This window comes from Globicephala melas, chromosome 20 (genome assembly GCF_963455315.2).
Source record: "Globicephala melas chromosome 20, mGloMel1.2, whole genome shotgun sequence".
NCBI classification, from domain to species: Eukaryota; Metazoa; Chordata; class Mammalia; order Artiodactyla; family Delphinidae; genus Globicephala; species Globicephala melas.
The window spans coordinates 37,116,279-37,128,699 of record NC_083333.1 but is presented as its reverse complement, the minus strand read 5'-3'; the positions used below and the strand labels follow the sequence as shown (position 1 = coordinate 37,128,699).

General features: G+C 49.5%; 1 protein-coding gene across 10 annotated transcripts in view; it reads left to right on the top strand.

Moving 5' to 3' along the window:
• Nucleotides 1–12,421, top strand: part of LOC115849115 (microtubule-associated protein tau) — a 102,777-nt gene that overhangs the window by 48,317 nt on the left and 42,039 nt on the right. For 7 of the 10 annotated variants that reach the window (XM_030850050.2, XM_030850047.2, XM_030850044.2 and 4 more), the window contains exons 2-3: nt 8,372–8,491; nt 12,050–12,136. In XM_030850050.2, the coding sequence (XP_030705910.1) occupies nt 8,389–8,491; nt 12,050–12,136 (190 nt within the window). In that variant the 5' untranslated portion in view covers nt 8,372–8,388. The remainder of the gene's footprint in view (nt 1–8,371; nt 8,492–12,049; nt 12,137–12,421) is intronic. The other 3 variants (XM_030850051.2, XM_030850049.2, XM_060290600.1) reach the window with 1 other exon arrangement.

The following is a 12,421-nucleotide window of genomic DNA, read 5'->3' as shown; positions in this document are numbered from 1 at the left end:
GCCTTGCTGGCCTTGGGCAAGTCATTTAGGCCCTTGGGGCCCTTTACTTGGCTGGGATTTGCATCCTGCCCACGTCATAGGTTTGTGGTGAGCCTATATGTTCTGTCATGGGAAAGTGTCCAGGAAAATGGCAGACGTGCTTCAAATAGTGAGCAGGGTTCCCTGATGATGCCCCAGACGTCACCTCTGGGCTGGGCTAGGTTCCTGGGCTTCCCTCATCCACCTCTGGGTGCCTCAGAGGGCAGCCTGAGATGATCAGAAACAAAGCTGACTCTTCAGGTAAGACACACAGAGCAGGTGAACTCTACCAGGCAGAAAATTTATCCACCTTGCAGCCTGGGAAGACCCTCTTCTTCCGGAGCAAAAGGGACCCGGGGTCTCACTTGCACATCCCTGGGCCCCTGAGGGTCTGGAGGGGCCGGGGGCCCAGCCTTGGCAAAATGAGGAAGAAGTTGAAGGTTGTCTGAGGGTCCCTGCCATTCTTCTCTTCCATCATCCTACCCCTTCCTGCCCTCACCTTTCCTCCCCCTCCACCCCGATTTCAGCATTATCAGACAAACATCACAGTAAAAAATTCCAGGGCTTCCCTGGTGGCGCAGTGGTTGAGAGTCCGCCTGCCGATGCAGGGGACGTGGGTTCGTGCCCGCTCCGGGAAGATCCCATATGCCGCGGAGCGGCTGGGCCCGTGAGCCATGGCCGCTGAGCCTGCGCGTCCGGAGCCTGTGCTCCACAACGGGAGAGGCCGCAGCAGTGAGAGGCCCGCGTACCGCCAAAAAAAAAAAAAATTCCATATTATCTTGTTTCCAAACTTAAAAGACTGTGGGTAATCATCAATGGATACATGGATAAACAAAATGTGGTGTGTCCATACAATGGAATATCGTTCCAGGAGCGAAGTCCTGACACGTGCTGCAACATGGGTGAATCTTGAAAACATTACACGAAGCGAAAGAAGCAAGACGCGAAAGCCCAGTGTTAGATAATTCCATTTATTTGAAATCTCCGAAATCGGTAAATCCATAGAGACAGAAAGGAGATTCGTGGTTGGCAGGGCGTGGGGGGAGGAGTGGGGAGAAACTGCTTCATGGGCACAGGGTCTCTTTCAGGGGTGATGAAAATGTTTTGGAACTAGACAGAGGCGATGGTGGTTCACTTTAAAACGGTCACTTGTGTGCTGTGTGGATTTTACCTCAATCAGGAAAGTAAATAGAAAAGACTGGGTTGCAGCAGCCGCGGTTTGATTCAGGGGGTTCCTCCCTCCCTGTGCCTTCACCCCCTTCCCCTCTCCTGCCTTCTCTTTTATGCTCTCATCACCTGCGCTGTCCTCTTTTTTCCTCTGTCTCCCTCTCAGCCCCGCACACACTTTTCTCCCTTTCCCTGGCTTGCCCCCCCCACAAGCCATTGGCAAGGCAGCATGGGGTCTGGGGGTGTGATCTTGTAGGACCAGGCACTGTCCTACAACTTAACAAGCCCCTTCCCCTCAATTTCCCAGCTACCAAATGACAAGGACAGACTCCAGGACCCTCTGGTTCTCATTTTCTCTTGTCAGGAGGCAGTGCTTTTCCAAGGGTCCCTAAAGAGTGACCCGTTTTCGTTTCCAGGTGTAACTCAACTTTTGTGCTCCTCCTCAAATTTCTTCCTTACCTCACTCCCCACTGCCTGTAGGTCACTGCCTGGGAAAATGGGAGGTAGGAAATCAGAGAGATTGAAAAAGAGATTGGTTGATTTAGAAGAATAAGAAGGCAAAGCATGGCCTTAGGACAGTAGCTCCTGGCGTGTTTATTTTCCTGTCTGTGTGTCTCTCTTAGGCTACAGGGATCCGTGGGGTGATATAACCACGTCTAGTCTGGACTGTGTACCCACCTCAGGGCTACGCTTGTTTTTGTGTTTTCAGTCTGCTGTCTTTGCATGAAAGTCCTAGGGCTGGGACGTATGGCTGTGCTGTCTGTCAGTTGCTTTACATGTTCTTTGCCCAGTTCTTCCAGAGAAATCATCCTGCCCTTGGCTCTCGTAGAGGAAGACCACAGGGGTCAGAGAAGGAGGCAGGGCTGAGCTTTCAGACCCTTGGCTGGGATGGCAGGGCCCCCTGCCTCTCAGCCAGGCCTGGGCTAGAGACTCCTGCTGCCCTGTGACCAATCTTCCCAGGGCTCTGAGCTGGAGGACACAGGCCTAATCGATCCGCTTAAAGTAAAATGTTGGAGCAGGAAGGGAGCTCAGGGGTCACTGGGTGACATGAAGGAGGTTGAGAGAAGTGACTTAGTCACAGCTTTGGGGTGTGAGTCCTGGACACTGCTGCTTCCACACCCCAGATCTGTGCCCCAATGGAAAATTGGAGAACATTTGATGGTCCTGGATGGAAGGACTGGCAGTGAGGGCAGCTGAGTGCCCCGTGAGGACACAAGCTTTGCATCCTGGAGTCGCCTCTTCCTGGGTATGTGACCTGGGCAGAGTACCTCCCAGATTCCTCATCTGCCTGTAAGTGACCCAGACAGGTCCAACCCGACGGGACTTGCGTTCTCGTGCGCAGTATTTGTCCTAAGACTGAGAAGAAGAACTACTTCATTTTACTCTCCGAGCGCATCTCCTCTGGGTTCTATTTTCTGCTTACGTCGAGCAGCCTCTCAGAGATGCTCCAGAGATGACCTATAGGTACCAAAACATTAGCACGGGGCAAGTGGCCCAGCCCAGATGAGTTGGAGAGACAGCACTGGTGGCCTCATTGAATCAGGAGGTCCATGAACCTAAGGCCATTTGCTGGGGTCAGTGGGAGGGGCGGGGTGGGGGGGTGCCTCCCTGCTTAGAGAGTTCTTCCCATGCATTCCTCTTTTTACCCTAAAGGAAAATAGTGGCACCTGAGATGCACACGGTTTATTCATTTTGCATAGTGAATAGTAGCCTATGTTTTAAAGGATGATTTAATTTCTCCAGAGGCCCCTGTAATTTGTTCAGCTTCCTATTAGTGCTTCTGACTTTCTCCAGCCATGCAGGGGTGGTGCTGGTGGTAGGGAAGTGGGGGGATCATTAGAATCTGGGACAGAGAGACCCATTGCCTTGCCTTTTGCTCTGTGGCACTGAGCGAGGCGGCCTGGCAGCCGAAGGGCTTATGCCACGGATGCTGTCTCCAGTCCCTAGAACAGTGCGGCACTGCCCCAGGCCCCAGAATGACCCTTAGTTCTCCTGCTCCTGACTTGAAACTTCTGGAAACTTCTGGAAGGATACCAAAATGTACAATGATTCTTGCTAAGACTTAATTACAGATTCTTTTTTTTTTTTTTGACTATTGAGAGAGGAGAAGGAATACTGGAAAAGCCAAAAGCAGGAGTCTGTAAACTGTAGCCGATGGGCCAAATCTGGTGTTAGCTACGAATGGTTTACATTTTCAAATGGTGGAAAAAAACAAAAACAAAAGAAAAATATTTCATGACACATAAGATTATATGCAACTCAAATTTCAGCGTCTGTAAAAAAAGTTTAACTGGGACCCAGCCGTGCTCATTCATTTACGGATCTATCATCAATGCTTGCTTCCCTGCCGCAGCAGCAGAGGTGAGTCGTTGTAACAGAAGGCACAGCCCCCAAAGCCTAAAATATTTACTATCTGGCCCTTTACAGAAACAAATTGCTGACCCTTGACCTGAAATTAAAGTGGAAAACTGTTTCATTGTAGATCTGTTTTAAAAAAAGATCCATAAAAAATTTAAAATTATAATGGAAATCAAGAGGGAGAGCAGAATCTGCTTCCTAGAACTTATTAACTCAAATCAATCACCAGTTGGTAAAATGCAGTGGGGGAGATTCTTCTTTTTTTTATTTTTTTTGCGGTACGCGGGCCTTTCACTGTTGTGGCCTCTCCCGTTGCGGAGCACAGGCTCCGGACGCGCAGGCTCAGCGGCCATGGCTCACGGGCCCAGCCGCTCCGCGGCATGTGGGATCTTCCCGGACCGGGGCACGAACCCGTGTCCCCTGCATCGGCAGGCGGACTCCCAACCACTGCGCCACCAGGGAAGCCCGAGATTCTTCTTTTGAGCAGGGATCTTTTAAAGACAGAACCCACCCTTGTTGACCAGCTGCCTTGGACCCTGATGCTGTTCCCTTTGACTGTGCTACCGCCTCCCATTTTCCCAGCCTTGCAAGCCCTCACCTCTAGTGTAATTCTGGATTCTGAGCTCTCCCTCTGACCCCAGCCCAGTTTTAAAGCCCAGTCTAATGTTATCTAAAGTACACTTCTTGGGTCTGTCCCTTCCTTTCCATGGCCTCTGCCCCCGCTCTGGTTCTGGCTTTTTTGCTGTATACCTGGATCAGTGCAGTCACCTCCCTGCCAACAGTCCTTTCTTACCCATCCAATTGGCCCTGCCGACTGCTGCTAAAGTGACCTTAGAGCACTTCTTTGATGCCGCCCTGCTCATGCCTGTGAACAAAGTCCAAACTGGCTACCTTGCCCACCTCCAGACTTTGAGTGAGAAGCAGCCACCGTGTCACGTGGTTCACCCCATCTGCCCCCAACATGGTGGTCGTGCAGATGGGCAGGGAAGAGACCAGGGCATGCGGAATCTTTTTAGTTGTGGCATGCGGGATCTTTAGTTGCCGCATGCATGCAGGATCTAGTTCCCTGACCAGGGATCGAACCTGGGTCCTCACAAGTCACTGAGAGATTTTCTGCTAAGGGATCTCATCTCTGATAAACAGAAGGCTAGAAAATGGTTCTCCCATTCATTCCCCAGAGACCTTGAGGGGAACCCGTTGCCTCTGTGCCAGTGTTAGAGCTCCAGCCATAATCATCTCAACTGTGGAAACCCAGAGCCCTTATTATTATATCATCAACACGATGAAGGGGAGGGTCCCACTCACAAAGGCAACGCCAAGGATGAGGAGACATCAAGAGTGGCTGCAGCAAGATTAGAAAAGATAAGAAAAAAAGAGACAAAAAATCAAATAAAAATTAATTAAATTAAATTAAATTAAATTAATTAATTTAATTTATTTATAATTAATTAAATTAATTAATAAATTAAATTAATTAATTTAAAAAAAAAGAGTGGCCTCAGCAACATGCAGGACTACATCTTTCCTTCCACCCCAAGAGATTTAGAAACAAGAATAAATGGGAAAACATACCTTGCTCTTGGGTGGGGACACTAAATATTGTGAAGATAGCAACTTTTATCGTTTTGGCTCGTCATGCAGTTCTAGCCAAAATCCCAATGGAATTTTGAGAATTTGAGGAAAAAGTGTTCTGAAGAGCATCTGGTAGAGAAAATGTGCAAGAAGATCAAACAGTTTTGAAAAAAGAAGATGAGAGTGTCTAAGCCCACCTAGAGAATAAGGCTGGAGATCCAACACTTAAATCGGGAGGCTCTAGCACCAAAATGGACAGGCGAATGGAGCAGAATAGATGGTTCACTCACCTGGGGAAAGAGGGAAGACCGTCCTATGAATAGGGCAGAGCCCATTGGTTTAGCTGTTGTATCTGGGAGAAAATTTTTTAGATTCCCACCTCATATCATACACTTAAATAAGTTCTAGATGAATTAATAAATTTAATACAAAGAATTAGATCACTAAAGACACAGTAGAAAATATTTATGATCTTTACGGACTATAGAGCAGCGGAATAAATCACAAAGGAAAATAGACTTGACTGTAGAAAAAGTAAAACCCGTCAGTAGAAGCCATCAGAAACCAAAACAGGGACCTAGTGGTTACGATTCGGGCTTTCACTGCCATGGCCCAGGTTCAATCCCTGGCTGGGGAACTGAGATCCCACAAGCTGTGCGGTGTGACCAAAAGAAAAAAAAAAAAAAAAAGAAAGAAACCGAAGTAAAAGGAGACGCTATTAGCCACAAATATGATAAAGGGTTCATGTCACTCATAGATTAAGAACTCATTCAGATCATTACAGTGGTCGCTGAGACATGACAGAGAAGCAAAGGATGTAAAGGGGCATCTTATAAAAGAAGCCAGGGCAGCAGATTTTTACTTTTACACTTCCATCCACCGCGTTCCAAATGGGAAAACTTAGTCCTTGAAAGGAATTGATCAAATCTACAAAACAAAACCACGGGGCTCATTACACTTCTTAGTGTTCACGAAAACCTTAGCTGCAGGTTGAACAGGACGGCCTGATCTGTCTGATCTGGCTCACCCGGGCCGGGTGTAGTGTCTCCAGCCAGTTTGGGAGGCTTGCGCTTCTGGGAGGATTCCACCGCGCTCGGGTGGGGCTCCCGGTGAGTCAGCAGGTGAGGTGACTCATGGACCCATCCCGGGCACGGGCACGAGCAGCTGGGCAGTGACCAGGGATGTCCTGAGAGAGGCGTCACCAGGAAGCAGCGAGGGAGGCGTTACTTCATAGAGTTGGGTGGGGAGCAGTAGTTGACGCCTTTGGTAATGAAACTTGTTCCTCTTAGCACAGGGGTTCTTGTTTTGGGGCTTTCTAAGGGAAACAGACCATCAGTGTATCTCAGGGTAGAGAATATCACCATAGAGAATATCACCACCAAATCCTAAGTCTTGAAGGATGAATGGGGCTTTGATCTTCCCAGGAAAGTCCTGCTCATCCTTGGGGAGATATCAAAGGTTTGGAAATGATCAGCCTCAGATGCCCCTCCCAAGAGCTCTCTGAGAGACAAGGGCCTTGGTCAGAGTGAAAAGTAGCTGTCTAGGAGCGCCCAGACCACCCACCCTCTGCCTAACCCAGAGGAGGGCTCACTGACTCATTCTTAGAACCATGCTAAGTCCTCGCAGCTTCTTATCCTACATCGTGGGTGGAGAAGAGAGCTCAGACACCCACACCAGCGTGTCTGCCTAGAAAGGAGAGAAATGGAGCTGGACCTGAGTATGCCAGTGGCCAGCTGGTATAAACACAGTGCCACTAGGGCTTCCCTGGTGGCGCAGTGGTTGAGAGTCTGCCTGCCGATGCAGGGGACATGGGTTCGTGCCCCGGTCCAGGAAGATCCCACATGCCGCGGAGCGGCTGGGCCCATGAGCCATGGCCGCTGAGCCTGCGCGTCCGGAGCCTGTGCTCCGCAACGGGAGGGGCCACAACAGTGAGAGGCCCACGTACTGCAAGAAAAAAACAACAAAAAAAACAAAAACACAGTGCCAGAGGCTGGCTGTCTCTCCACACCTTTGTCAGTCTGGGAAGTATTAGGTGGAGTGTCTGCCCCAGGTGGACCCTCCGACCCTGTAGCCCACCATTTATTTATTTATTTATTTTAAAGTTTTTTAAAAACTTTTTTAAAAGTTTAAAGGGAGGAAGTAGAAGCAGCTAGAACAGGGGAGTTTCAAAGATAAGAAAAAATATAAAGTAGAAAATAAATAATATGAGATAACTAGATCATTTAAAAGGAAGATATCAAAGTAAAATACAAGAGATTCAAATTACAGAGATAAAAACGTAAAACATGGAATAATCCAAAGTGACGTGAATGAACCACAGCAAAATGACACACTCAGAAGTTCAGAAATTCAAAGTTATTTTTAAGATAAAGAATTAAACATTCTCAGTAAGGAAGAGGGCAGAGTAGGATTAAATGATTGTTTCTAGTGGGCTTTGTTGAGCTGAAGCCACCTCTCAGCTGGGGCTTTTGGGGGAGGGGAGTGCACGCTGCTCTTCGGCCCCAAATTCATGCCCCCACACTGTGCCCTGTTAAGGACTTAGCCTGGCCCTCAGAATGCACACCCAAGGGTCCTGGTGGGAACCAGTGAGGTGAGTGAGAGCCCGTCCCTGACCCCGGGGGGCCACCTGACTCAGAGCTGGGGAGTCGGGACACCCAGGTCGAGTTGGTTCCATGGCCACAACTACTGAGCCCACAACTACTGAGCCCACGTGCCACAACTACTGAAGCCTGCGCGCCTAGAGCCCGTGCTCCGTAACGGGAGAGGCTACCGCAACGAGAAGCCCGGGCACTGCAGCAAAGAGTAGCCCCCGCTTGCCGCAACTAGACAAAACCCGCACACAGCAACGAAGACCCAATGCAGCCAAAAATAAAAATAAATAAATATATAAAATAAAAAAGAATGTTTAAACTCCATCAAACTACCAGTCAGCAGCATTTACTTTTTAATGAAGTGGAAAGAGCAGTGAGCATAGTAACAAGTTGGGCCTGCTGAACCTGCCCACCTGATGGTTTTGGACATGAACTGATGTGATGCTGGTGAATTGAAAGTGCACATACAAGTAAATAACACTTTGGCGATACGCCCCGCGGATGAGGTTGGGCATCTGGTTGTTGGGGAGGAGAGAGGGGAGGTGGAAATCTGCCTGCTGTGAACTGGGGAGGTGGCACCTCTCTCTCCCTGCCCCCTACCCCACCCCCAAGCACTTAGCCTCAGCACAGCATCCCAGCCCTCACCTCCCATCTTCATTCCCCAGGTGGGCTTTGAACCAGGATGGCTGAACCCCGCCAGGAGTTCAACGTGATGGAAGATCATGCTCAGGGGGACTACACCCTGCTGCAAGACCACGAGGGTGACGTGGAGCACGGCCTGAAAGGTTAGTGCACGGCCCTGCGTAACGGGCCCAGGCGCTGCGGGGATTGCGGCCGACCCGATGGCTCTGGAAAGGGCTGGCAGGAAAAGTTCGCATCCTGAGTTTTAAATACTTTATTGTGTTAGATTGTCAATGGGCTTGAAACCTCATTAATTTGAGCGAGCCAACAGAACTCAAAATGTGAGCTATTTGAAAATCTGCCTTTTGCAAAGGAGAGTTTGCCACATACGTGGATATAGTATGATAAAGATTGCCGGAGGCTTGTTGGTCTAATTAATACAAGGGTGCTCTGTTGAGTCTTTAACCAAACCCATTACCCTATAAATCAGCAGGGTTTATTGGCATGCAGAATACATGACTTTATACATTATTTTTTTCTCTTCCTTAATAGGCCTGTCTGGCCCCTTTTGGCCAGAGTTGGTTAGCTCTGGGTTTCTTACTGTCCCTGTTATACCTTAATAAACCACGTCAACCTCTAAAGGTTCTATAGTACAGTCTTTTGGCCCAGTTGGCTTGGCCTCCTCTCTCCCCTTCACTGCACTGTCTGACCACCGAGATCGGGGAGCCCCGTGGAGCACACAGAGCCCTCTCTCTGGCTCCGAACGCTAGTCCCTCCATCGCTGATGGGAGCACCAGAGGACCTGTAGGGCACTGGGTTGTACTATAAGGAACCCTCTCCCCACAGTGTCACTGGTGGCCAGTGCCCCCTGGAGCAGCCGACCGTGCAGCCCCGGGATAAGAAAGACTAGGTCCCTGTCTTCTAGACCCATTTCTAAGGAGACGAAATGGCAGTCTACTTTTCTCTTTTAATACTAAAATAACAAGCCTGGGGTGTGCAGTGTTGATGGCAGTGGTAGAGCTCCAAGGTGGGAAGGGAACTCTTCTGGGTACATCTATCTGGGAAGGTTCCCTGGAAGAGGCGGTGTTACCAGAAGGAGGCCTGAGTTGGGGGAGCACATGGAGAAAACATCCCTACCTTGGAGACGCTTCAGGACTTGTTGGGGGGCCTTGTTTCAAAGGCTGATTTCTCTGTACCTGTTTAAGCAGAGAACACATTAGGAGGCAGAGCTTGGGAATCAGACAAGTGGGCTCCACGGTGGGGGAGGTGAGGGAGGAAATGGGCTGTCCCCGGAGCTCAGAGGCCACCCTCTGGCCTTCTTGGGGGCACACCCAGCCCGAAGCTCTGGGTGAGGGGAAATGCCTGCTCCCATCCGGCTCAACCCAACCCTCCTTAGGCACCAGTGGTGGCAAGAAACGTGCATCTGACATCTCCCAGGCCACGGCCTGGCTCCAGCCAGAGCTGCTAATTTTCAACTCCCCAAGGGGTTGGAATGGCAGCTGGGCCCTAAGAGCTCCCTCATCTGAGGACCTGAGCCCACCATCCCTCCACATGAGAGTTCTGCCTCAGTATCAGTATCACTGCTTTCACTTTCAAGTGTCCCTATTTGGGTGGCAAAGTATGTGGCTACCCTACTTATAATGGGACTTCCTTAAAATGACGATTCAGGTGACCTCCCTGGTGGTCCAGCGGTTGAGACTTTGTCTTCCAAGGCAGGGGGTGTGGGTTTGATCCCTGCTTGGGGAGCTAAGATCCCACATGCCATGTGGCCAGAAAACCTAAACATAAAATCAACAGAAGCAATATTGTAACACATTCAATAGAGACTGTGAAAATGGTCCACATCAAAAAAAATCTTAAAAAAAAAAAAGATAATTCAGGCATTTTTGTAGGACTCTACAAAAGTTCGCAAAGCGCTTTGGCCACCGACGTCTCAGGTAGCGCTCAGAATAACCAGTGGAGGCGGAGGTTGCCTTCCCCAGTTTACAGATGACAAAGTTTCGTTTCTGAGATTATGGGGCTGGTATAGCCTTCAGCTCCATGTCAGCTGTTTTTGCCTCTGGTCACCCTTAGCCAAGTCTCCTTGAAGCTTCAGTTATTAAACTCTTGTGGGTAGAATCCAACTTAGAATCCCAACATACTGAACTCTGCCCCAGATGAACTGTGCCAGTGAAAAAATGACGCTCTTGGGAATTCCCTGGCGGTCCAGTGCTTAGGGCTCGGCGCTTTCATTGCTGTGGCCCAGGTTCAATCCCTGGTCGGGGAACTAAGATCCCACCAGCCAAAAGAAAAAAGAAAAATGATGCTCTGTTTAGGGTAGCCTGGTTTAAAAATTAAGTTAAAATATATATATTGTGTTGTCACAAATGTATCATAATAATGTAAGATGTTAAGAATTTGGGAAACTGGGTGTGGGGTATCCTCTCTGGTCTATCTTTGCAGTTTTTCTGTAAATCTGCATTGATGCTAAAAGTTGGAATAGGATTAGATAGAGCCCAAGAGAGCTGCAAAGTGGGTAAAAGCTGGTTAACTGATAAAATAATGCACCCACATGAATTAAAAGGTGTTAATGAGTTAACTTGTTAGACCTTCCAGAAGACCCTCAGAAGAGGCTTCTTCCTCCTTCCTTCCCTCCCTCCAAGAAATTTAACAAGGATAAAGCAGATGATGACAGTTGTAGGCTGGGGGTGGATTGGGGGAGGGGTGTTTGGGGGACAAGTGTTTGAGGCACCGTCATGCCCATAGGCTTCTGTGCTCTGACAGTCGAGGCTGGTCCGTAATAAGACCCGGCAGGCAGTCTGCATCATGCTCCCTCACCATGTGTCCAGAGCCTACTTGAGAGAGTTGGCAGGTTTTGGCAAGCTCCAGGACCGGAAGCTTCTTTAGAATCAGCCCTTCTTTGGCTGGATGGGTGCAGCCAGGGCTGCGTGTCCAGGGATGGCGTTCTAGCAGAGGGTGCGACGTGTCTGATCTCGAAGGGTGCTAGAACACCACTTGCCTCTTTTCGTCTCGTGAGTCTGCTTCATGCAGAACCAGCTTCCTGTCCTCTGTCTCCAAGGCTGCCCCCACCCCAGGTGGAGTGGCTTTTGCAGAGTCCATCAGAGCTCCCTTGGCTTTAGATTCTGAAAGGACAGTTTTCTTATACGTAGCGACGGCTGACATTTCAAGTGTAACTCAAGGCTTTCTGGGCGGTGCTTGGAGACACAGCCAAGTGTGCAGTTAGAATAGAAGTAGGTACTGTGTCTGCCCTGAGCTAATTCCTTTGCAGAGGAAGGAGTTGGATCTCTGAGTGTTTTCCCAGGTCGTTAATGGTCATTAATTCATGGCAGTGATCTCCCATGAGTCTCTTCAGTAGGGAAACACAAAGCCCAAGTTTACTTGTGGCTTAGCTTTCTGGTGTCTGCCGCCCGTTTGTCAATATAAGAGCCTTTGTCTCAATTGGAACCACAAGCTAATTAAAAGGCAATTTCTCCTCTCGTCCCAGAACAGGTAAACATTGCGTGCCTCTTTGCCTGCTGACCCTGGTGTGGGGGCCAAGCTGTGTTGGGGTGGGGGTGGGATTGGTCCCCTTTGTGGTTTTGTCATGTGGCCACAGTCCATCCATCTGGGTTCCACGCTGGGTGACTTCAGCTCCAAAAGACACTGTCCCCGAGGTCCTCTGAGGTCAAAGGCAGGGGTGGAGAGAGGCAGCCATTCTGAGGGGCTCATTGTATATGTTCCAGAATCTCCCCTGCAGACCCCGGCCGATGATGGATCTGAGGAACCAGGCTCTGAAACCTCTGATGCTAAGAGCACTCCAACGGCAGAAGGTGGGGCCTCCCTCTTCTCATGGTTTTATTCAAGCAGCTCCTTCCATGCTCCAGCCTGCGCTTAGCCACGCTTTGAGCTCATACGTGCCACCCTTCCTGGCTGCGTTTGCTGCTGCCTCTCCCTCTGGCTGAGAGATAGCTCGCTCAGTGCTTTGCAGGATGGAGCTCAGGCCCCGGATGTTGTGGGAGCCACGCTCTGTTTTGATGCCTTGCTCGCTAGGGTCAGGTATGGGCAGCTTCATCGTGTGTGAGTTTTGAGGCAGCCACACTTGAACAGGCTGGGAT